Source organism: Lissotriton vulgaris, unplaced genomic scaffold (assembly GCF_964263255.1).
Source record: "Lissotriton vulgaris unplaced genomic scaffold, aLisVul1.2 SCAFFOLD_1148, whole genome shotgun sequence".
Taxonomy (NCBI): domain Eukaryota; kingdom Metazoa; phylum Chordata; class Amphibia; order Caudata; family Salamandridae; genus Lissotriton; species Lissotriton vulgaris.
The window spans coordinates 170,430-197,603 of NW_028250791.1; the positions used below are offsets into that span (position 1 = coordinate 170,430).

Here is a 27,174-nt window from a genome sequence, read left to right on the forward strand (position 1 = left end):
TATTATTTATGAACACTAATCCAGTGTTCCATTCTGATTCTAGAATACTAGCTAAGCCTAAGTAAAACCTGACCTAGCCCACCTATTCCAGATGGGCCAATGTTTCACTAAGTCTGCATTTCCATTTATTTTAGCCCTCAAAAATGCATAGATGAAGGACACAAGCATGAATTTTTGCATACACCAAAGTGTTGGTTGGTTGGTTGCTTCTGATGTTCAGCTAGTGATAAGCCTATTACCACTGACTAAACAAACTTCAAAAGATTCTACTAAGGACTGGGGTAAGCAGCACTCAGCAGCATGTGACGTGACAGAGGATGCGTCAGGCAGACTACTAAAAAATGACAACTAATACTAATAAGTAACTAAACCTATCAATCCACCACTATCTATTCTTAGTGGCAGGAGGACAAAAAAAGGACTAGAGTCTCTCTATCATTAACTGACTTAAGTTCTGTAAAGTAAATTCTTACATAATCTGGCCAAGTGAGTGCAAAGTTGCAAACAAGTAAGATTAGTAACACTGAGCACCTGTGTCATAACAATCACAGAAGATTTTTAAATGTAATTTACCTCCAATGTAAGCAGCAGCATTCTTGCTGTTTGGAAAGAAAATATATCCATAATACATAACACATAGCAGAAGAACACAAAGTAGTAATATTAAACAGCTACTCACCAAGCCCCGGGACCTCCAGTCTTAGCAGGTCCAGCAGGTCCTGCTCCCGGTCCAGGATATCGGACCACCGGTGCATCAGCTGGGTATCGGTGCTCTGGACACCAGAGCAGCGAAACACTGCCCGGCGCACCGGCAATGCTCCCGGAGCTCGTACCTGGACCCAGGCCTGCAGCCTCCAGCTAGGGTTAAGAGAAGGTGGCGTTGTACAAACAAAACAAGTGCGGCCACCTCCAACCCATCAAATAAGGCATGTGCCTGCACTCATTAAGGGTGCCGCCTTCCGCAGGGAGGGTGGTCGCGGCTGCGGGCAGCCTTGCCCTTTCCCTTGTTGCCCTTGCTCTCTCCCTTAGGCATGGTTCTGGGACTCAGGGGAGTGGAAAATAAAAGGGAGGAATTAGAAAACGAAGTAAAAGAAATGAAAAAATCAAGTTATAGAAAAAGAGTTAAAAAGTAATAGAAAAAGTCACAAAAAAGTTTTAAAAACTCAAAATATAGATTCAGGAATATGGAGAGATAGATAAAAATAGAAACGATGTTTTAACAAGTGTAGAGAAACAAAGGATTGCAAAGATAGAGGGAGGTTAGAAAAGCAGGCCCAGAACCATAGCAATAGAGTGAAAAACAATATAGCCACGCCTATTGTGACCGCATGGGCAAGTTTGCGCAATATTTCTCCCTGAGCATGCAAAAAGCGTCGCAAACAGGTAATACGCGTTCCCGAACAGGAAATACACATTGTGAACAGGCAGAAGCACGCAATACCCGACCCTGAACAGGAAATAAGCATCCCGAGCAGGCGGGACAAGTGAAAAACGAGTTGGCTGCACCCATTAGCAACTGCATGGGAAAGTTAGCGATATATTTCCCTGCAAGCACGCAAAAACACATCGCAAACTGGTGGGGCAAGCAATTCTGCGTGTTCATGGAACTTCTGTGTGCCTGCAGAGATATTTTACAATTTCGCAGGAATTAGCATAACGCGACTACGCAAATTCCACTCACCCTTACAAATCTACACCAGCCGCCCCTTGGAGTAACTTCAGCACCACACAAGGCCATTCACAGGTTCTGGAACATACTCCCATAGAAAATAGTTGTGGTAGGTACTTAATATTAAACCTCATAGGATTTTTACCAAGATATTTACATTATTTTGACTTTTAAATGATTGTAATTGCATTTATATAGCACTTATCACCCCTAACAAGACATTGAAGCACTTTACGTAAGGCAGCAGGCTGCTCCGGAACCAAAGGTTAGTGGTTAATCCAGTGATATCGCTTACTGTCAGTTAATTATGTGCATGAGTGTGTGTGGGTTTGTATGTCTTTTAAAGTACACACAATTAATATCTAAATATAATATTAGTTTAGCTATTAATATTTAATGTATTAAAACTATATTTCAAATTAAAATGTAATTTACATTCATTAAACTCATGTTTTAATTAAGTTTGTTCAATACTAATTGAAAATAAAAGAGCTATATTGTTAAATAATTAAAAGTATGCTTTCTGTTAAGCTTAAAACTTTTTAATTCTATTTTAAAATAAACACATATTTATTTCAAAATAATAACTTATTTCTGTATCATTACATTCTAGCTATACAAATGTTCTAAAAATCTAAATACATTCTTTTTTTAACATTATTTCCTATATGGTGTTGACTATAAGTCCCTTTCTCTGTTAATATTGCTAGGCAGTTGTTGAAGTACCAGTGGTTGGCCATTTGTGGTGTTGGGCTTACTCCAGGCTGAGCTGGAATGCTTGCTGGCCCTTTTGGCTTAGGTAACTACTGAAGTGCCGTTTGTGAATACCAATGGGCTTACTCCTTTGGGGGGTGAATGTTTGTTTTTCCCTAAACCCCTCCTTAACTAATTAGCAAAGCATTTTTTACCATGAGGAGCAACCAAAGTTATCTATTAAGATAAGGTGCCGTTGTTATGTCCTCTAGTGCTGGTGTACCTTGGACTTCCTTGAGCCATTGCATACTGAAAGTGAACCCCTCCAGCACAAAATTCAATGTTTGACAAAGTATAACATTTTACTACTTTGTATGCCTAATGTATGGCGCAGCACACCTGCAAATTTGGAAATATTTTCTCCAACTTTACGCCTGCCTTGAGCATGCGTAATTGTTTTATGCATATCCATTTCTGTTAAAGCTAGTAGATAAGAATTTGTGATAACATTCATGGGTGAGTACATGCGAACATCCGTGTACCACACATGGTACGCCTCAATGGCATACACTAGCTCATAGTGTTACTTTGTATTAATTAGTGCTACTGTCCAACTCAATTCAGGATCTGTGCTAAAAGTAAGCCTCAAAATAATACTTTGCAACAGGTTTGCACCACATTTCTGATGCAAACCAGGAACAAACTGTTAGAAAATGAGCTCCATAAGCGTACCACAGTGATTACAACCTTAGAATAATGATAGATTGAGGGGAATAAACAATAAGGTTCTGAACCTACGCCTTTCTATTTGCATGCAGCACTTTGTTGCCACTTCATTGCTTACTGTTCTATATTAGAAGAATTGTTAGTTATGAACTCAAAATGAGATGATGATCTATGTGACAAAAGCAATAACCCACTTAGCTATACCCAGAAAATACTAATCTGTGTACAGCACATCCCACATTGTTCTTTGCAGCAGGAATATTACCACTCTGACCTACTATATCATGAGTCAAAACTGTGACTAGACAAATAGCAGGTCTCTCCCTGCAGTGCTTTGACCTGTAGAGTTATCAAACCACTGAAATTATCTCCTGAAAAAGCCTGTGCATACAAAGATCTCTGCAGGCTGCTCCTGTATCGATTCAGCCTGCCATGCAGGGGGTGCACCCTTGATCTTGGCATATGGCGCAATGACGCTGGTCACATTACCCTAAGGCCAGCACTGGTTGGGAGAGAGACCAAAAGAGAGAGGGGGAGAAAAAGAGATTGAGGTTTGGTTTACTTAATGACGATGGACTAGTCCTGGCTTCGGCAGATCCTAAAATAAAGGTATCAGTCTGTTCAAATGTATGTCAACTAAATAAATACCATCTACGGAGACAATTCACAAAGGTAACTTACACTTGTGAGTAATTTACAAGTGTAAGGTTTCTAATTTAGTTCTTTGGAAAGGACTATTGGTTTGCATGCAGTGTTTTATCACCTACCACTCTTGTTGGTAATCTCTCCTTCTGAGCAGGGGGCACAGTTGTAGCAGCAGATGGGCTGGCCCTCCAGAGGGACCTTCCTGTATCCAGGAGGACAGCTCTCACTGCACACAGAGTGAGGGACCTGGAGAGGAAGGGAAGAAGGGCATATGTGAGAAATTAACCAGGAGATGTCGGGCACATCTGAAAGCATCCTTGCGATGGATGGGGTGATGGTGTAGTGTAGTTCCTATATCCCATATAGGCTCTGTGCATTGGTATAATATACACTATAGATTTGACATATGACTATGGTCAGTTTGTCTCTATCGAGTACATTAAACTTAATTACTTGTGTGTGCCAACTACCTCAGAGTTCACTAGAAACTTTCTCGAATGAACAAGAAGGGATTAGTCTCTGACAACCGCATAAACATGACAACTTTGTCGGAAAAATATCTTCGGAGTCGTGGAAACAATAGATAACTATTTCACTGAGTCAATTATGCATGCTTTGTTTCCACAGAGTTGCATAGAAATAGAGAGACAAGTGTTTCAATAAAAGGGTTTATTGAACAGTCTTATTTCTCATGCAAGAGATATGAACTGCTACAATCGTAAGACAAAATGCGAAGTATAAAACGTATAGCGTTAGCAGTAATATAAAATAATACTGTAATAGCATGATCTGCAGCTATGACATATATAAAAATACATATATAAATAACACAGGCTAAAATACTCAACTGTGCTTCTAAAATAATCCTACCCCAGTGTACCTAACCTAAGTCTAGTACGAGGGAAAAAGTAGGTGCTGTTTTTGCTATATTTTAGTTTAATTTACTTGTTCTAAGAATTGTCAAAGGTTCTAGTCAGCTCCATACCTTATAATGAGAGAGGTTGGTATCTCTTTCCCGGGACTCAATCTCTAACACCCTGCAAGGGGAGCCAGAAACACTGGAGCTGGATTCTCCGTGAGGAGGATGGCAGCGTCTGGTCAGTGCATCAGTTGGGGACTTGACTTCCTTCTGGACTTGTTGTGGCCAGCCGCCTGGTGCAAGTAGGTAGTCGAACCGCACTGTGGTTTGCCATAGCAAGTGAAGGTATATTTATACCTTGAAGGTGTTTACGAATGCTAGTATTGAGGTACAAGTCGGGCATAAGAACGTCATGAATGAACACCTAAGGAATAGATGGTCATGCATAATAAATGAGTTCTTGGAGAAATCAATATCCAGGCAATAGGAAGTCCCAAAGGCTTAAGAGTCTGGTTTTCCAAGAACTCGTTGTGACAAAGAGGATCAGATGTAGTTGACCATGCCTGTATTTGGTTAGCATGAGCAATGCCTAAATAAGGGCTGGATTTCTATGCCTATATAAGGGCAATGTGGATTGTCTCTATATAAGGGCATGAATCAGGAAATCTATATACAGTATCTAAATCGACACACAACACCCACTCCACTTTCGTATGAACGACATTACTAAATCCTAAACATGTTAAACATTTCTAAAATATATCTACAAACGAAGTGCTACACATATGTCTAAAATACATTTCTAAAAAATGCATTAAACTGTTGAGATGCATAAATGCAATGGTGCTGTGCATATTTAAAGCAATGTTTCATTTGAAGCATATATTTGACATTTGAAAGCTAACTGAATGAATCACGAAAATATACATTTATGAAATGCCTCGTAAATACAGAAGAAAAATGTGAGAGCTTCAATGAGGGAGCTCAATGGAGAAGGAGATGTAGGGCACATGGAGGACATCAGTGTGAGGGATCCATGGAGGGGGGAATGTGGGGCACATGTATTTGTATCAGTGTGAGGGATCCATGGAGGAGGAGATGCAGGGCAAATGTCATAGCATCAGTGCGAGGGATCCATGGTTGAGGAGAAGCCGGCACATGTGATAGCATCAGATGAGGGATCAGTGGAGAAGGAGATGCGGGCATATGTGAGTCCATCAGCGCCTGGGAACCAGGGAGTGAGAGATGCGGGGCAAATGTGATAAAATCAGTGTGAGCTATACTTAGAGTAAGAGGTTTGGTGCACGCTTGATTGCCTCAGAGAGAAGGATCCAGGGAATGAGAGATGAGGGGTACATGTGATTACATCAGTGTGAGCGATACTTAGAGTAAGGCATGGAGTGCACATGTCATACCATCAATGTGAAGGATCCAGGGAGTGAGAGTTGCGGAAAACCTTTCATAGCATCAGTGCCAGCGATCCAGGGAGAGAGAAATGCGGATCACATATGAGTGCATCAGTATGAGCGATACTTGGAGGAAGAGATGAGGGTCACATGTGATTGCATCAGTGTGAGGGATCCAGGGAGTGAGAGATTTGGGGCACATGTGAGTGCATCAGTGCGAGGGATATAGGAGGAATACATGCAGGAGACATGTGATTGCATCTGTGCAAGGTATCCAGGGAGTGGGAGATGCTGGGTACATGCAATGGCATCAGTGAGAGCGATACTTGGAAGAAGAGATTTGGTGCACATTTGATTGCCTCAGAGAGAGGGATCCAGGGAGTGAGAGATGAGGGGTACATGTGATTACATCAGTGTGAACAATACTTGGAGGAAGAGATTTGGGACACATCTGATTGCATCAGAGAGTGGGATCCAGGGAGGAGGAGATGCAGGGCACATGTGAGCGTATCAATGTGAGCGATCCACAAATGAGAATTTTGGGGCACATTAATTGCATCAAAGGGAGGAATGAAGGGAGTGAGAGATGCAGGGCACATGTGATTGCATTAGTGCAAAGGATCCAGGAAGAAGAGATGAAGGGCATATGTCATAGCATCAGTGCGAGGGATCCATGGAGGGGAGGTGCAGGGCACATGTGATAGCATCAGTGTGAGGGAAGCAGGGAGTGAGAGATGCAGGGCACATGTCATAGCATCAGTGTGAGGGATCCGGGGAGTGAGAGCTGCGGGGCACATGTGAGTGCATCAGTGTGAGGGATCCAGGGAGAAGAGATGTGGGGCACATGTGATTGCATCAGTGTGAGGGATTCATAAAGGAGGAGATGCAGGCACATGTGATTATATCAGTGCAAGGGATCCAGGGACTGAGAGATGTGGGACACATGTGAGTGTATCAGTGTGAGGGATACTTGGAGGAGGAAATGCATGGCACATGTGATTGCATCAGTGAGAGGAATCCAGGGAGTGAGAGATACGGGGCACATGTCAAAGCATCAATTCACTGCAATTCAGTTCAATTGAAGGAAAAGAGACAAAGATGATCTGCCAAATATTTGATAATAGGTATATGCAGTTACATTCATTTTCTATTTTATTTTGTCTCAGCAGAGATCCGCATAAAGAATACAGCAATTAATCCTCATCTTCATTGCAACAATATTAAAGCGAAAAAAGAGAAATACCATGACCGTTGAAAGATAAATTGTTTCATCCATACAAAGTTAACACATGTGGATCCATGAGGTATCCCTCAGATGGTCTAAAACTGTGTAAAGGACCAATCTAACACAAAAACCCATCCACTGAGAATATACACAACCTTATTGAGTACACATACGCAATAACAGAACTGAATACAATGCTCTACTATGAGTGTCAAGATCTGATATAGTGCGAATATGCAAAGAAATCAATTTAGGCAATACAGTACAATACTCTTGACAGAAAAAAAAGTACACTCTGTTAAATGCTCTTTGTGTTCAAGGCATCTGCTTGCCCTCCCCTTAGGTTGGGGTGAATCCAAAATCATCACGACTCTCATTGCCTGGTATTTTTCAAAGTTCACTTTTGTGAATTGGTTATATGCTTTTTTTGCATGTAAAGGTAAAGTTGTTTTATCAAAGTGTTGTGGGTGCCGTTGCTAACTCCGCTAAGTGGCGGAGTCAGAATTATTGCATGAATTCTCTGTTTTCAACGTAATACGCAAGCTAACAAATCTCCACAACTTCTGCTAGCAGAGCGGACTATATTGGCCACAGTTATCCAAAACACTAATGCTATGAACGAATTAAAGAATGGAATCGACTAAAATATCATGTGACTTCCCAAGGGGGATATACAAGTTTACAAGCAAAAGAGATGATGACAGCTTTCCAGTTTCATTAGACAAATCCAACTTTCAGCACAGGCAAAGATTAGAGGGATGAGCAAATACCTTTGGATTCTGATGAATATCATGGCTAAAAGGTTGAAACCAGCATTTGATTAAGTATGGCCGGAAAATCCGTTCCGCTTGTGGAGTTTGCGGATTTTCGGCAATTTCGCGATCCGCGAATCTCGCAAAATTGTCGAAAAATCCGCAAATCCGTTCGCGGGCAGATTTTTTATTTTTTTGCACATGCCCGAGTTGAAGCTCAAATTCAGTAACGTTTTAATCAGCCCCACAAATTTGTGAGCACGGTTGAGGCTGGGCAAGTGTGCTTTATCCCCATATCTGCTGTCTAAAATGATCTGTAATACTTGAGGGAGGTCTTTGCATCCATGAGTTTCTTGAGCGCGATCCCCATATAGTTCCTGTGACCAGGAGGCTGCTTTCTCCTTATATGGTGCCCTGCTCGCTCTTTGACCTTATACACAAGAGGCATGTAAACACGCATAGGAGCCCCGCCGGTTTGGCCCCGCACACCACACACTAGCGGTATGAAACGTCTTCCTTGCCTATCCCCACTATGATGGCGAGCTCACTCAAGGGACCTCTGCGCCTTTTGGTGCAGTGGCAAAGTTACAGGCAAACATGATCACTGGAGAGAAATCTTCTGGCCCTTTACGCAGCTGCAGTGTAGGAAAAGCACTATGAATTTACCTAACGAGGTAGCACTTACTGATTAGCCAGTAGAAAGTACTCCAGTTGAGATGAGGTATTGCACAAAACAGTGGCATCTTCGTGGATAAATATGCAGGGCAGGATTAATTCTGGCACCAGGCTCCTGTCACAAAAATTAAACCTCAACAGGAAGCACTTACAGATATAAATAAAGCAGGTGCCTGAGTTGAAGCTCAAATTCAGTAACGTTTAAATCAGCCCAAAAAAATTGTGAGCACGGTCGAGGCTGGGCAAGTGTGTTTTATCCCCATCTCTGCCATTGAAAATTAGCTGTAATCCTTGAGGGAGGTCTTTGCATCCATGAGTTTCTCGAGCACGACCCCGTGTAGTTCCTGTGACCAGGAGGCTGCTTTCTCCTCATCTGCTGCCCTGCTCACTCTCTGACCCTTTATACAAAAGAGGCATGTGAACACACATAGAAGCCCCGTCCGTTTGGCCCCGCACACCACACACTAGTGGTATGAAACGTCTTACCGCCCTTTCCCCACTATGATGGACAGCTCACTCAAGGGGCCTCGGCGCCTTTTGGCGTGGTGGCAAAGTTACAGGCACACATGGTAACTAGAGGCAAATCTTCTGGCCCTTTATGCAGCTGCAGTGTAGGAAAAGCACTATACATTTACGCAACGAGCTAGCACTTACTGATTAGCCAGTAGAAACAGTACTCTAGTATATTTGTGCAAATCCGCAAGTTCACAGATTTTTTCGCGAAATCGCAGATTTTTTTTGCCATTTCGCAAGATTTCTCGGACAGCAAATCCGCAATTCGCCCATGCTTACATTTGATGTCTTATTCATTGTTTGCTGCATATTCAGCATTATATCCTTCTACTCAAACAAACAATCCCTTGAAAACAAGTGGCTTCTGACCATCTGTAAATGCCTGCCTGCTCAGCACCCTGAATGTTATTGTATTCTGCTATTCAAGAATGTTGGGTCCTCTCTGCAGATGGTGTCATAAACCTCATGTAGCTGCTGCGGTGGAAGTGAATGCACTATGGCCCAGATTTGCTATCCATCAATCAATCCACTTTATTTAATTAAATAAAATCATAAAAGTACAATACAAAACAGACAATAAACACATTAAAATAGAATAAATAAAAGCAGTATCAATTATGAGATCATCAAATACAAATTTACAGAATTTCCAGGATATTCAAAATTTAAAAATTCCCATTCACCCAATTGATCTTGTTTAAGCAGAACTCATAATCAAGTTTCTGTTTTTCTTGAGCCTTACAGCAGCCACAAGAAAACACGCAATATAAATAATGTCACATGGGTTACTCAGCAACTGTAAATAGACTAACGCTGGTCTGACCTCTAAAAAGCCCCTTCCTCTCAAAATGCGGATACAAAATTTCCTACGAATGTCAGTATAAAAATGACAAAACATCATAAAATATAAGGTGTCCTGGGGTGAAAAGTTGTCATACTGACAGGGATCTACATCCTCAGGTTTAAACTACCCCGGAAAATCCCCCAATGAGAGATGAATCAAATTGAAGCGAAACCTAGTTAGGAGCCATCGATGGAAAGGCTCATTCCCCAATACCAAATAGGGTTCAATAAGAATAGTTGTTTTTTTCACAAAATGTGCCCTAACTAAAGGTTTGCGCAGCTCCTGATCTTCCCGCTCTAACATCAATAACTTCTTAAAATTCATTTTCACCCAACTCACATCCTCCTTCCGGATCTTTTTGGGTGCTTCAAATAATTCAGGCCACCCTATTTTAGACAACATACACTTCACATCAGACAACCACTTAATTTCACTAGACTTGTCTAAATTGACGCAATCCCTTAAGATCTGGTGATTCAGGGTTAATTCGGGATTTAGCCAAGTTTTGACCAGAAGAGCAACGGAGCTGTGCTCAAAATATCAGAAACGTAGCCTAGCCCCAGTTCTTGATGTATACCAAAAGTAGGGGTTAATTGTGGTACAGACAGGAGGCTACGTAACACTGTGTTTTCCGCTGTCTGAAGGAGGAGCCATAGGCTGCAATGGCCAGGCATTTAGCTCTATATACCTCTAAAATGGCCTCTATGGGTCTGGCCCCCAAACGCTGTGCAAACCCTAGTAAACCTAAGGAGGATTGAATAACTGCATTTTTTTTAATAGTTGTGGTAACTAGGAGGACCTATCATCAAATAAAATCCCTAAATAAGTAAAAGAGGACACCGAAGAAACTTCCAACTGATTACAATAAAAAGATTTAACTTGTCTAGCTCTGTTATCTGTTGACATAATGTGTGAATTTCCAATATTTACTACCAGGTCCAAAGACTGCATGTAGGCTCCAAAAGCGTCTAAGAGCCGCTGTAGACCTACCGCAGTACGGGCTAAAAGGACAGCTTCGTCCGCTTATAGGAGAACCGGGATAGGACAGTCTCCTACACGTGGAATATCCAAGGACGCCTTCACTAAGGACTTGTCCAGGTCATTAATATAAAGTGTAAAAAGCAGGGGAGCCAAAATGCACCTCTGGCGGACACCCCTGCCTGACCCTTCCAGGTCAGCCAGCGATCTATCCCGCAGGAGTCCTGCCGCGAGGACACCCCAGGCTCGGAGCAGCATTCCGGAGTCGGCGCTCCCCAAAGAGTGAATAACGAGGATCGGTGCCGATGAAGTGCCAATGAGGATTGGTGCAGACGCTTCACTGAGCCCTGGAGGGCCGCCCATTTCAGCAAGTGCCGCGAAACTCTGGTTCTCATCCCCGCTCACCGGAGCACGCAGGTGATTTGGGCACAGCTCCCCTTCCATCCCGTGTGTGCTCTGGCTGGAATGAAACCGTGTAGGTTCCCTGATTCCACCTCGGTTCGGGCTCGATGGCTGACACCATCGACAATGCCTGATGGACCTACTTCTTTAAGCTCCGTTCCCTGCCGTTTTTTTGTCGCATTTTTCACTGGAGTTCTATTCGGATTAAGACATGGCTCCACCCCCTTTGACCTACTGAGAAGGTAGATGATAAGGACCCCCGACTCCGCTTTGGATCTGCATGGAATCTATGCCTGGCCCTAAGATGACCGACACTGTGGAACTCGCTTGAAGGTCCCAATGCATACAGCCCCGTTTCTTGCAGTTTTCCTGCTCCTGCACATCGAAGCTCTCATCAGATGGAAGCTTGGCTCCTCCCTCCTCTGATATTCCAAGGAGGAAGCCTGATGAGGAGCCCGATTGGCACTGAGCTGATGTCTGGCCCTAAGATGGCCACCGACAGTCCATCTCAGCAAATGGAAAGTGGCATTAGATTGTCTATTGGGGCAGCTCAGGACCGTGCCTAGGTCGCTTATTGGAGCGCAACCCGAACCAAAAAAGTACCTGACCCTCTTAGATCCTTGATGAGGATTCGGGGCATCGTCCTGGAGCCCAGAGACTGCCTGACCCTCCATTAACGACCCAAAAAAAAAGTCTACCCTCCGACTGCCCCAGGGAGGCTGGTGACTCCTTGCCCACACAAAGGTACCTGCTCTGTTTGTGACGTTTTCACCCCCCGGCAGCATTCACCTCAATCTCCCTACTGAATCTCTGCCCTCCAAGCACCCTTCACCTGATCTTAAGACAGCTGCCCTTGAACTCCCCAATGATCCACTACTCTGCAGCCTTCTCTACCTACTGAATCCCTCAATACCCATGGCGGCTACGGCCCCCAGGTGACTTCCAACCACACGAAACCAAAACAACATCACCGGGCATCCCAATTTCCGTCAACTCACCCATGAACCACACAAAACCGCTAGGCGTGAACGCCTTTGCAATTATCTTTCCCCTCAAGCTCTCCATCAAACCGAGAAGAAGCCTCAAACACATTCTAATCAGATAACACTCTGAAACACTATTTGTGGACACCTACCACTGCACCTCCAAAGGGCAGGTAAAGATGGATCTCATCTTCCACATGGACAGACCTGAGAACTGGATCACTATACTAAGATTGCAACTTCACATATATAAAACGACGACCACCACACATAGCTGTAAACTGACGACCTCTCTCCCTAACCAGATGACTAGAAACGGGAACACAACAGTGACCATTTACTCAAACGGCACAGTGTTGATACAGGCTAACAACAAGAACCTTGAGGCCTTCGACTTCCTCTTCGCTGCTATCCCGTTCCATCCATCTTCACTCCCTTCGATCTGCTCCACCCCAACCCCTTCCCCGGGCATCCTTCCCCACCAGGCGATGCAAATACCCACTCCCACTCCCCTGGTGAGACTATTCAGCCCCCCGCTAGAAGCTCCTTCCACTCCTCCGTTCCTACTAATTGCGACCATCAATATTTTGAGGTAGATCTGACCCCTTCACCCCCTCAGACTCCCTCCTCCCCTACGCTCCATCACCATCCCACGAGCTTGGTCTACTGACCCCCTTTTCAATCCTGTAGAACCACTGAGGAAGAGCTCTCGACTCAACCCCCTACTGAGGGTCGTGGACAGTGGCAGTCTGGGCGACCCAATTAGCATTGGACTCCACAATTTGATCTTGCCCCCCACTTCAAGGGCTGTCCCTACCCACAACTGCATGCCCCCTGCCCCGGAAAACATAATGCACCGGCTGACCCTATTAGAGAGTCAGCTAGAAATAATATTCAGAGGCCTTGTCGAGATCCTAATCAACCTAGACATGGCTTGAATGCCCCAGCAATCCCATACCAGGCCCTCTCCACTGACCAACTCTAACCTCCTAAAACCCCATTCTGGGCCCTCTTCCACCCTCGAAAACCGGCTCCAGAGGCCCACAAAAACCGACGCTGAGATCCCGTTACAGACCCTCACTAGAATCAAATCCCCCTTGTCCAGGCTACAGAGTCCCCCAATTAAGAATGCTGTAACCCAGATGCAAAGACCTTCTAGGACCAAAGCAGCAATGTCCACGGAAGAAGCAGCGGACTTAGCCTCCACATACGACTCTCCTCCTACTGCCTCCCCTAAATCCAATATCCAAGTGATCACAGGCTTCAGAAGAGAATACCCCCCTCAAAAGCCACAAGACCCCCGCCCTCCCTCTCCTCCATACCCAGGGCCCCATGAGGAAAGTATCCTAGCAAAAAGAAACTATCCACTAACTGCCTGCTCATTAACTATAGATCAGCTCCCAAACATGCAACGGAATTAGCAGAAGCCATCCTCTCTCATGATCTAGATATTGCGTTCCTCACGGAGACATGGCTAAATGAGGTCTCCCCACCTTGTTTAGATATGCTTGTGCCCCCAGGTTTCACCATCATCAACAAAGATAGAAAAGATCAACGAGGTGGAGGTGTACCCATCATCCATAAGGACGACATAGACATCGCTGTAACTGACTCCTCAAGTACGGCTTCTTTGAATGTCTTTCTGTCATCATTAAAGCAACAGCCCTTTAGTCTGTCACCTTCTCTATCACCCTCCAGGCAACATCCCCACATTTGGGGAACACTTATCCGGCCTGATTGCCCATTGCGCACTTAAAGACACTAACTACCTAATCCTGGGTGGTCTCAACCTACGCTGGAATGAAACCAACAACTCTCTAATTCAATCTCTCAACAACCTCCTCTGTGACAATAATCTTTCCCAACACTGTTCGGAAGAAACTCACAACAAAGGAGCGACCTTAGATGCCATCATTGCCCACCGGGACGCAATCACGATCGACAACATTCTTCCAGTTGACTGATCACCACATGATCCTATTCCACATCAACCAAAAAGCCTTAATCCTTCCTCCTGTTTATGACCCCCCCAAATGGTCCAGAAATATCACCCAGTGTTGGGTTTGTTGAACCACTCACCTGAAATCCAGGTAGTTGACAGGGTGATGATGAAGCCTATTCCTCAAACCATCCAGACTATATTGCAGCCTCACTGAATTAAACAGTGGTGCTAGCAAATACTCTGAAAGGGAAGGGGAGTGGGACGACTAACAACACGGAGAAAAAGAGAAGACACAGCAACTTCACTCCTGGACCAGCCTGGTTCTTAATAGGAAGTCACTTGTGTCTTGGTAATTCTAAGAAATAAACATAAACTTATATTATCCCTGTATACATCTAGTTTTTATAACAACAATTTCAAAGGTCATTAAGTGTGAATCACCTTGTTAAGACAGATTAAATCCTAAAACGCTGTGGTATGTCTTTTTCAGAATGTTTGTTGTGATTAAAATGCAAGAAACAACTCTTTCTGAAAAGGATTGAAAATTAAGAGAGGAGGAATGTTACAAAGAAATATAGTCCCTGTCCCTTTTTCTTTCTCTATAGCCTATCTCAATATTTTAGTCTCACCTTAATATTCTTCTTTTGTTGTGCTTTAGTCCCCTTTTAGAGTTCTGTTAAGCAAGGGCTTTTTACGTTAATCAGTGTTTTCAAGGAAACATAGGCACCGTACACAGACTAAGGTTCTTAAAGTTAATACAGCATATTGCGAGGATTAACAATTACAGATAACTAACAATGTCAAGAGGCCTTAGCTTAACTTGAAATTCCTTTCTCATTCCTAATGAGAATTCATTCTAGCCAGTGGGCTCCTAATCACAAAATTATTAAATGCCAAGACCATAATCAAAAAGAAAAGCGACTAATCAACTTTCTTAAGTAAAAGCGCCAAATACTATTCTTATGAAAGCGTTTCATAATTCTCCAGAAAACGCTTCCACCAAGTTAAAAAGCAACAAAGATTACCATTGTTTGCAATCGAGGGGCCCATCTATAGTCTTTAGGGTGAACCTTATCCATATTAAGAAACATCAAACCTTAAGCGATACTAGAATTGATCTCCCTCCAGAAGCTACTCCTCTGGCTGCAATTCTTGTTGGGGTACCTCCTTTAAATGCCTCTGATAATGAATCAACAGCGGCTTTGTTGCGCAAAGCAAAAAATTGGTGCGATAATTATTGTTCGAGACAACCTGAGATCTAGAATCACAGCATAATGGCCAGACGGGTGTCCTGGGTGGGTAGTCGACCCAAGCAAGTTCCTGGCGACTGTATCATAGTTAATTTTAATAAACGGAACATAGTCAACAGGTTTTTTTGGGATGCTACTGATGTATGTGCAGGGGGTATAAGAGCCCTCCCGCTGGGCTATTTCTATCCTACAGTAAGTGTGATTTCTCACCCTGTCAGGACAAGGGCTAACAGCACTCATCAGTCATTGATGGGTCAGTTTCCAACAAATACAAGTCTCGTCCTTGGACCTGTAAGTTCAGGTAGAGCGGCAGAGGTATCAGCTAAATGTCAGGATTATGGTTAAGGCCTAATGAGGAAGGCCTACCTGTTTCAAATAGATTTTCCCCACTGACCCGGCTGGATACAAATGACTGACTAGAGGAGAATGAGGAATGTATATCAGTAGTAAGCTCTAGTAATTCTGTTGGTGGCGATATTGTGGTAGAGGCTTGCTCATCTGTCCTAAGCCTAAATTATCTGGCTAAGGTTGATATCGGGAGTGAAAACTCCACTAATTGTAGAATTATGAGCTGGAATATTGCAGGCCTAAGGTCCAAAAGAGATGATTCAAATTGGCAAAATTTTATTAAAACATTCTATATAATCGCTCTTCAGGAGACTTGGGATAGGGGGGAACATTTTTGGTTGGATGGTTTTAGTTCTCACTTTTTACCTGCCCGACTAGCCCCAGCAGGATGAGCAAAGGGTGGTCTTATGTTCCTTTTTTCTCTGAAATTAATGGGGTACACAAAGAGGATAGAGATAGACTCTGCTAATTCCCTGATAGTAGAAGTTTGCAAGTTAAATTACCCAAAGTTATTGTTTGTGAATTTTTATAATTCAGGAGAGAGTGATTCTACGAACCAACATCTGTGCAGCTTGAAATCTTTTTTAGAAGACTATAGAACAAAGCAATCCACTTTTTATTATGTACTACTTATGGGTGATTTTAATATTCATTTGTGTGATTTGCAGTGCTCAATTGTTGACATGCATGGTTTTAATTGTGCGACCACTCCCCATTTTGAACACTCAGTAAGGGGCGAGGGTCTAGAGTCCCTCTTGACTGAAGCTGATCTCTTTGAACCCGGCTTTGTTTATAATCATAAACGGTGCTCCACGTTTAAATCTAGGGCTAGAGACACCATTGTTGATTATATTTTCCTGCCGCCCACGCTATTAGGCAAGGTAGTCTTTTACAATGCCCGGGAATCACCTTTTAGTGATCATAACCCGGTCATTTTAGAACTGGACAAAAGCTGTGGCATAATGGGCAGAGGAGGTAAAAATTTGGTTCCTAGGAGTGTGCTAACACGTGACCAGGGGAGGAGACTGAGATGGTCCAAAGTTATGCCTGACCCTTTTTAATGGATTTATGCGAGAAAAGTATAGGGAATAGTACAATTTGTACAGCCCCCTTGAGTACTAAGGATGCAGTCCTCGGATCTTTTGAGGGTATCTGCAGGCAGATAGCACGTGACTTAACCGTCAATACCAAACCAAGAACCATGTCTGGCTTAAGATGGTTTGACGATAACTGCTCGCGTACCCATCGCTCCTTAGTTTTAGCCTTGAAAAAATCACCTTGTGATAGGGCTCTGATAGTCAGACTACGGAAGCAGTACAAGAGAGCAGTGTACATCCGGAAAATAGAGATTAAGTCAGAGGCATGGAATACGCTATTATCCGTGGAGGTGCTAAAGGATACCTCAAGTTTTTGGGCAATCATTAACACGCCGTTTTTTGTGGTGAGGACAATGAGGTCCAGGAAAGCAATATCACAGAGGCCCAGTGGGTTTCCCATTTTGAGGCACTTTATGACTCTAATGAGGTATTGGATTGTTTCAAGAGGCCATCTGATAAGAGTGGAGTCAAGTCTCTACTTGGTCTCCTGGAGTTTTATTCAAAGTTATGCCACTCTTGTACGGCCCATCAGTTCTCTTCTTTGCAAGGGTTTGGTGTTTGAATGGTCTGATGAAAGTGAGTCTGCCCTGCAGTGTGTTAAGTGTTACCTTTCTAACAGTAGTGCACTCAAACCTTTTGACCCAGAGTTGTCTTTTTGCATAACTGTTGATGCGAGTCAAGTGGGGCTGTGGGCTGTTCTGACACAAAATACTTCAAGAGCAGAGAACACAGTCGCATTTGCCTCCCGGGTTTTGAGAAATGGGGTACTTCAGTACTCTGTCTTCGAAAAAGAGCTTTTGTCTTGCTTGTGGGCCATCAGAAAGTTTTGACCCTATATTTTGGATAAGCGCATCTTATTGAGAACTGATCATAGACCTCCCATTTCCATTTTTGTACTGGTACCGGCAAATGCTACTCGCCTTGGATTCTACGTATGGTATCTCGCCTTATGCAGTACCAGTTTGAAGTTGTTCATGTTTCTGGAGCAGGAATCTCAGAGCAGATTATCTGTCCCGTTTTCCCATTGATAATAACAAAGAAGGAGCAATTCCTTCTTATGTTGTGGAGGAAGATTCTGACAATTGCCTGGTAACCTCACTCGACTTATCCGAGCAGGGGCTTGATTCTGCAGACAATTGGATTAAAGCTCTTCCCGATGATGAGATTTTACAACAAGTATGTGGGTTTGTTAAGTCAGGTTGGCCCAGAGAGCGTGCCCTTCCTCATTGCATACAGCCTTTCTGGAAGATGGAATCTGAGATTTCACTGGAAGATGGTGTATTATCACAAGGTGATAAGCGTATTGTCCTTTGGAGTCTCAGAAAGAACATTATTGTCAAAGCCCACGAGGGTCATTTGGGATCCACGCTCACCAAGCGATAGGTACGCAAATTTGTTTGGTGGCCCTCGATGGACAGTGATATTAATGATCCTGTTGATTCAGTCAGTCAGTCAAAAATTAACTTTATTTGGTTTATCACAACCATAAAGTATACATGTACAAATTTCAATTTAATAAAAAAAGGATAAAATTCATTTTCTTAAAATATATTTTCCGATCCTTAAAAAGTAAAACCTTATTTTCCAGACCCCGTTTTTAGGTGGTTTCAGCTTTTAAAAGCAAAGTCTCTACTATTTTCATAAATTTTACCCCACGACATATTAAAATGTTCGAACCAGCTCCCATCCAGCTGAAAACAGCCTGCCTGCAGGTGCGGATCTGAAACATATTTAGGACTGGTTTCAACAAAGTACTTCTCTCGTCTTTTGTTGACTCGCACGTACACAGTAGGTGACATAATGTTTCCGTATGGTACCCGCATAGTCTACATCTTGACCCGTGGTGTGTATCTTTCTATGACGGGATCAAGTCTTTGGAAAAATGGTCGCCCAGTCTAAAAGCCATACATTTCATTTTTAAAGATAAACGAAAGTGTGCCACGTGGTAAGGTTGCGGTTTTAATCGCTTATACGAATTCAATACAGTCCATGCGTGTCGACGTTTGGCCAGAGTCTTTTTGTCTTCTATCAGCGATAGAGCTTTTGCATTTAATTTGCAAATCTTTTTAAAGGATGCTTCTTCCAGTTGGCTGTTCCAGATCTCCTCTATTTTGAAGGTTTCTAAGGATGTGCGCAGATCGCCACCCCAAGAATTGGGTTCATGTTGGTCATATTGTTTTTTGATTTCTAGCCAACATAGGTTATTTAGTGATCCCAATTCTGCTGATCTGAGTTTCCAGCACCATTTTGCTAGGACCGCTTTCCTTTGATATATTTGATTTTGCAAGCCAAATTCCAGTCTTATTTGTGCTGGAGCTGATCCTTTGTAAAGGTTAAACACTGATTTATATATTTTTTGTCTGGATTGTGTTTAAAATATTAATTTCTTTCCCGTGCCATATTTCTAGCCCATAGGAGAGAGATGGTAATACTTGGGCTGCCATTACTTTTAGGAGATGGTCGTGTGACGGGTATTGCAATTTCTTATGAAGTGTTCTGTAGGCGAAACTCAGTGACTGTGCTTTTGCAATGATGTTTCTTTTATGATGTAATAAGGACTTATTTTTGCTTATTGTGACCCCCAAGTATTTGTATGATGTTATTTCCTCGATATGTTTGTCCTTTGTATACCACTTGAATGATCGTCTACTTGAGCCCGCCAATCTCACCACTTTTGTTTTTTTGATGTTTAGTTCCAGACCTTCACATTCAAAGTAGTCCGTTAATTCGGATATCATTCTTTGGAGACCTATCGGTGTTTGACTTAAAACCACAATGCTGTCTGCATATTGTAAAAACTGGATGCATTCGTTAGCCAATTTTGGTGGGTGTCCATTCACGTTCTGCAGATGACTTTCTAAATCTGCCAAATATATGTTAAAAAGGCTTGGAGAGAGCACGCAGCCCTGTTTGAGGCCATTTCTTATTTTTAATTCTGCGGATATTCGTCTCCCATCGCCAAGCTTTACTTTTGCCCACGTTCCACTATATAAGGCTATTATAATGTCAATTAAAGTCAGCGGGAGACCCCATGTTTCAAGTTGTTTCCATAGGCGGTGTCTTGGAACTCTGCCGAAGGCGGATTTCAGATCTATATAACATGCTAGTAGTCCGGTCTTCTTTTTTCCTGCTCCTTTGATTAGCAGTGCCAGTGCTGAAAGATTAGTTGTCAACCCGTACCTTCCATAAAACTCGTTTGGAATTTTGGTACTATTTTGTTTTCATTTATCCATTTTCGGAGGTGAATCAATATACAAGATGCGAAGAGCTTTGCCTCTACATCAATTAGTGCTATCAATCTGTAATTCCCGGGTTCCATTCCACACCCGTTTTTGTATATTGGGTGGAAGATGTTACCCTGCCAGGACTGCGGTATCTTTTTTTCTTTATATAGATGATTAAATAGCGGCGTCAGGTATTTTGCACAAAAATCGGGATCATATTTGAATAAGGTGTTTGGAATCCCATTGGGGCCTGCTGCTGCTTCCGCTTTCAGTTTTTTTTATCAAGGTGGTTGTTTGTTTAACTGTTGTCAGAAGGGTTAGTTCTTTTAGGTTAGTACTTTCATGCTGATCATTTTTTCTTTGTCCGGTTTTTGCTTCTTTCTGATCTAAACTTTTTTTGAAGTCTTCTTTATTTACTACTTTGTGGGGATGATTCCTGTGAATGTTATATAGGCTTTCAATATAATGAACCCATGTTGTTTCACTGATTCCAATGTTATACACTCTACCCGTTCCTTTTGATAATTTATTAATTATATTCCAGAATTCAACACTATTTGGTAGTTTGCTTGTCCTTAGCAAATCTTTCCAGATTCTCTCCATGTGCGATTTTTACGCTTTTATGCATTCCTCTTTATATTCTTTCCTCATTTTCAGTATTTCGTTATTGTCTACTTCTTTTCCCAACCTCTTTTCTGCAGCCTTTGTTCTTAGTATTTTCGCAACTTCCCTTTTTTTATCTCTTAATTTAGTGTTGTACCATGGCTCTTTGTTAGCTTCTTGTCCATATTTTACTGATGTTTTTAACAAGATTTTTCCTAGCACAAGTTTATGTAAGTTCTCCCATTTTCTTTCGAGTGATAGATTTTCAATGGTCTCCATAATTTTTGCTCGTTTGAGCACCATTTCCATTATCTTATTTTATGGGACCCTTACATTTTAGTTTCTTCAATTTGTGTATTTCCGGAATAGCGGCAAGAAATTGTTTTTTCTTCGATGTTTATTCTCAGTGTAGTCTCTTGTGGAAAGTGATCACTCTCCGGTCGGGTTCTTATTTCAAAGTGATCTACCATCTTTATTAGATCATTACTAATTAGAGTAAAATCTAGTGTGGAATTTTTCTTTCCACTGGAGAAGGTGGTTATTGTAGCTCGATCTCCCTTCATGTTTCCATTTAAGATCGTTAGTCCTAGTGATTCCAGCTCATTCCATATCTTTTGGATGTTATTTTTGTCCTTCATGGCTTTTTTTATATTACTATTGAAATCACCCGAGATAAACATCTCATGGAATTGGTGTTTTTTTTGTAAAGTTTTTATCAAATTTAATAGCGTTAGTAGTTTTTTTATTTTTGTGGCCTTATCTGGATGGATGTATATATTTATGATCAGTAATTTCCATCCTAAACAGTCTTTGCTTCCTTTATTCTCTAATTTGATAACTTGTATCCAGTTCTCCCCTGAATCAAGCGATTCAGTTTTCCAGTTTAGGTAATTTGTTATGAAAGTGGATAATCCTCCCCTTGGGTGTCCGTACTTTGCAAATTTCTCCGCCATTACATGATGTTCCTCATATCCCATAATTTGCCACGGAATTTCGTTCCATGTTTCCTGGAGAAGTATTATTTTGAAATTGCTCAGGAAATCTATTGTCTCTTGTTCTTGAGCCATTTCTTTAAAACCATGTACGTTCCACGAGCAAATTTTAATTCTCCTCTTTGGTTTCTGGTCTAACTTCATATTTTGCTTTTGATTGTTTTGGACAAAATTACTTCCATCAGGATCGATGAGAGTTTAGGGCTTGTGCTAACCAAGACCAGTCTTTATCTTCCTTCACCCCATGGTTCAACTGCTTTATTTTTGTGCAATGCAGATATTTTTCCGTGATTGATTTATTTCTTGCTCCCTTCAGAATTGTATACATTTTTTCCTTTGTGTTATTGGATTGGGAAACCTTATTTATTAATAAAGGGAATGGGTACTTTATTGGTTTTTGGTGCTCTAGTGTTATTTTCCATTCTGCAAAGTATGTCCTTGTCGAAAAGATGAGCTCCACTATATCTTTTGATGCCCACGTGGTGCTACTTATTTCCTCATCTTTCTCTTTGTTTGTTTGGATAAATTCTACTGATTTGAGGTCACTTGTTGTTATTCCCCTTAATTTCGGTATCTCTTCAAACAATCTCAGTATATTCCCCGATTCAGCGTGTCCAGTTTCCCTCTTGTTTGGTATTCCGGCTTAAATAGTAATTTACAGTCTGTTTCTGTACTTGCGGATTCGAAATTTCGGTTTTGATAAACTTCTCTTTTTCCCTCTATTTGATCAAGTCGAATATATGGTATTTGTCCGTATTGTCTTTCCATAGTTGTTTTTTCAGGTCGACTGGAGTTCACCAATGTCGCCACTTTTTGAAAATTCATTTACTCTCGATCTGTTGGTGCGTTACATATGTTTTGCCCCAACTTGTCATTTGGTAGGGTTCCATGCAAGTCATTGCATGTTCTTCCTTTTTTTCCCACCGTTATGGTTAGGCGTTTGTTTGTTTCCCTTGCTTGATCTACTTGTGTTTTTTGGCTTTGTTCTTTTTCCATTATATTCAGACTGTGTGACGAGGTTCCTCCTGTCTGCCATTTTGAACAATTTTGTGCTGGTAATTCATGCTCGTGTTTTTGTGTTGATGCATTTACCTGTGCTTTTTGTTGTTCTATGGCCTCACCGTGATCTATTTTTACTATCTCATTTACTTTAGCTATTTTTTTATTCAGTATATGTGTATTAGCTTTTTCCTTGTCCTTCAGTTTTCCTTGCGTAATTGATAATATTTCGTTCTGCCTTGGAAATTTTGAGTACTCTTCCACTTCTTCTGTGTTTATCTCTTGGTTGCCAACTTCTTTGACAGAAATTTCTATGAACTGGTCGCATTTGTTTCGCATTTAGAACTTGTATAGTGGCTGGCTGCCGCCACACAATTCAATATGGCCGGGATGCCTGTCACCCCCTCCCAACACAATCCCCAAGGATGGGAAGACGGACGCAGTTCTGAACTTTTGGAAGGCGGGAGGGAGTTACCCTCCCGGCCGTATTTATTAAAATATGAAACAAAATTAAAACATTAAAATAACAGTTTCATATCATGTACAATTTTCATTTATTACATTATGATGAAGACACGTTGATTGGCTAACCTTAACAAATCTCTAGTACAAAGGTTTTCCTAGCCGAGTCTAACATCCTGCCAATGCATACTTTTCTAAATTAAAATTGTACATCCTAGCATTACGGGCCAACGGCAAGGTCGCAACCGGTGTCAGATCCCAACTACCAGAACTCCCCCCTCACGGTGTGAGGGGCGGGCGCACAGAGGACTGTACCTCTGTGCCAACTCCAATTTCCCTTGTCTTCGCGGGGGCCCTCTATTTAACTCGACGCCATCTTAATTGTCGTCCGAGGACTCGTGTGAGGTGTCTAGAAGGTAGCGTGGACCCCCCTCCCACCCCACACTGCTTCTTATATCCACCGTCGCGGATATCCTGGCCCCGGGAAATTCATAGGAGGGGCATCGAGCCACCTCCTCCCCTGGAAGGGGCCTATGACCACCTTCCCTTAGGCGACCCCATACTTAGTGGGTGCCGCCTCCCCGTTTGAGGGGCCAATGGCCGCCTCCCCCCGGGCGCTCCCATCCATAATGGGTGGCGCCCCCCTCTAGGGATCTTGAAATTACTGCTCACCGATCATGACCTTACCGCCCGACCAAAATAAATACGACGTTTGTTTACCTACTAAGAAAGAAAACTTAACCTCTAACTGCAATCCTTTATTACTCATACATTCGACACTTCCTTCCACTAGACTGTTATACTCCGCTCTACCAAGGAAGGAAAAAATTGTTATGAACAAATCACTTATTGCAGTACCAACATCGACATTTTTATTAACGACTAAACCAGGAGAAAAGAGATGCTTATAAAAGCACAACATTTTATTGCAGTACTAACTTTGCCATAATGGGCTGGTGGGTGGGTCTCAAAAATTGCTCTTTGTTCCGTCGAGGGCTCACGTGCAACGAGGGGTGCAGCTTCCTAGCACAGGAACAAGAGGATGCTTCTTTGGATTGCTGCTCCTTTTATTCCTCTTCGGGAGGGCGTGTACCCTCCTCCGGTACGCCTACGGGGCGTGGCCAACGGTGTAGGTGTCTAGGACAACCCCTCTTGGGCGGGAAAAGGCGCGCCCCGGCTACGCCGCTTCGGGCATACCAGCCGTGACACGCCCCCCGCACAAAATGGTTTCCCGGGAGGATCCCGGCCCCCGACCATACGTTCGGGGGGACCGAGTGGTCGCCCCTTTCCATATGGCCGGGATGCCTGTCACCCCCTCCCAACACAATCCCCAAGGATGGGAAGACGGACGCAGTTCTGAACTTTTGGAAGGCGGAAGGGAGTTACCCTCCCGGCCGTATTTATTAAAATATGAAACAAAATTAAAACATTAAAATAACAGTTTCATATCATGTACAATTTTCATTTATTACATTATGATGAAGACACGTTGATTGGCTAACCTTAACAAATCTCTAGTACAAAGGTTTTCCTAGCCGAGTCTAACATCCTGCCAATGCATACTTTCCTAAATTAAAATTGTACATCCTAGCATTACGGGCCAACGGCAAGGTCGCAACCGGTGTCAGATCCCAACTACCAGAACTCCCCCCTCACGGTGTGAGGGGCGGGCGCACAGAGGACTGTACCTTTGTGCCAACTCCAATTTCCCTTGTCTTCGCGGGGGCCCTCTATTTAACTCGACGCCATCTTAATGGTCGTCCGAGGACTCGTGTGAGGTGTCTAGAAGGTAGCGTGGACCCCCTTCCCACCCCACACTGCTTCTCATATCCACCGTCGCGGATATCCTGGCCCCGGGAAATTCATAGGAGGGACATCGAGCCACCTCCTCCCCTGGAAGGGGCCTATGACCACCTTCCCTTAGGCGACCCCATACTTAGTGGGTGCCGCCTCCCCGTTTGAGGGGCCAATGGCCGCCTCCCCCCGGGCGCTCCCATCCATAATGGGTGGCGCCCCCCTCTAGGGATCTTGAAATTACTGCTCACCGATCATGACCTTACCGCCACAGGCCGGATAGTTGACCGGCTATCCGGCCCCCCCACAAACTCCTACTAAAGGTCATGCTTTTACAAACCCCTTAACCAAGCTACGAAGTCTCCTATGAGTAAGACATTCCCCTCCCGGGACAAATGGACCCCATCCTCGAGATACATGTGATCCCCCCGAATACATCCATGCGGAATACAGTGCAACTGCGCCGAGCGAAACAACCTACCAAGTTTGTTATTGACCTTCTTCACTGACTGGTTCAGTGCTGACACAGAGAGGCCCCCCCGCCACACCTTCCTGGGAATCATGTGGGACCATGCTATCATGCACCCAGGGATCCTTCTCGCCAGCCAGCTAACAGTAGATAGGACTCGCTCGAGTAGTACTCGCCGACCGAGTGTCACTAAGTCATTGCCTCCCAGGTGAACTATGATTACAGACGGCGGTGACCTTGTCCGCCCTAACAGTTCCTTAATAAAACATTGAAACCGGTCAATACAGAGCCCGCCCCTTCCGTGGAAGGTCACCCTGTACCCGTATTCCCCAGCTGCGTGAATCACGTCACCTGCTTTGAATACGTCCCCGACCCGCCTCACGTATGAGTGGCCCACGACCCACACCACTCTTTCCTCAGCCGGTGATCTCTGACCGCTGGTCCCCAGGTGCCGGGTCGACTGCACAGTCCGCCCCGCATCGTATGCTCGCGAAACTGTAAACCAAACAGAAAACAAGAAGCGTGAGTGCATGACATTGGCTTCACAACATGTGCAACCGCACATACCTTTTATAACAGTTCGAGGACCATCGTCCCAGGTGTTTCACCTTCTCAACACTCTGACCCCTGGCTGTAGCCTCTGTAGCAGCCCCTATTCTAAAGGAATGGGTCCCGAAATCGCCCGGGTCCAAGCCCGCCGCTGCGATTGCCATCGTTAGCACCCGCTGAAACTGGAACCTCGTCAGTGGGGTGGCGTCGATGTGTCTCAGCAAGCTTCCCCCCCATGCATCTGCCCTTCGCGCCAAATATTCCTCAACGCACTTCACTGGGCACATGGGGGACCCTCGCATGCGCTGGACGATAATACTGTCTCCCATAGCACCCTGGTCGGTCTTGGACCTGGCTATTGTGATCACCATTGAATCACCCTTGATCAGAATGTGATCCCGACACAGGCCTCCCTCTACATCTTTCTTATTTCTTGCTACCAGCTCGCTCACCCGCATAGCCCCATGGAATGCTAATGCGAAAGCGGCCCGGAACAGCACTGCCTCGAACTGGGAGGAACATGTCGTAGGCAGTATCGACATCAGCAGGGACAACCTCTCTAACCCAATCGGGCGCCTTTCGTCTACTCTACGACCCTCAAGGTGTTGCCAACCACGAAGGGCCTTCTTTACCAAAAAAGACGATGTGGGGTCCTCGATGCCATGCGCCTGCGCCATGAATGAAATGGCGGCCCGGTGCCTATTGGCCGTTGCCGCTGATCGGCCTGCACTGTGTAGTGCTACAAGAAACTTCAGGACATACTCCTCCTGACCCCAATTGACCCCCCCTGCCGGACCCAAAAATGCACAATAGGAACGAAACGCTCCTTCGTATGCCTTCCATGTCCTGGGGGTTAGGCTTGCTGCCACGAGGTCTTGTAATCCGGGGCACCGAGTAACCAGAGTGCTTCGGGAAATGGGGCCGCCGCTAGGTCCGGGGAAGGTAGATAACCCCTGAAAGCCTGCATGTGTGAACGAGAGAGTGCATCAGCCGCCTGGTTGAGTACCCCTGGCACATGCTTCGCCCTGAAGTGTACGTTCAGTCTCATGCAAATTAGTACAATTTCCTTCAGTAA

At 43.7% G+C, this 27,174-nt stretch overlaps 1 protein-coding gene across 1 annotated transcript in view; it reads right to left on the minus strand.

The window, feature by feature from the left end:
• Positions 1 to 27,174, minus strand: part of LOC147663110 (vomeronasal type-2 receptor 26-like) — a 190,950-nt gene that overhangs the window by 67,869 nt on the left and 95,907 nt on the right. The window contains exon 3 of the mRNA XM_086950670.1: positions 3,856 to 3,979. Coding sequence (XP_086806796.1) covers positions 3,856 to 3,979 — 124 coding nt within the window. The remainder of the gene's footprint in view (positions 1 to 3,855; positions 3,980 to 27,174) is intronic.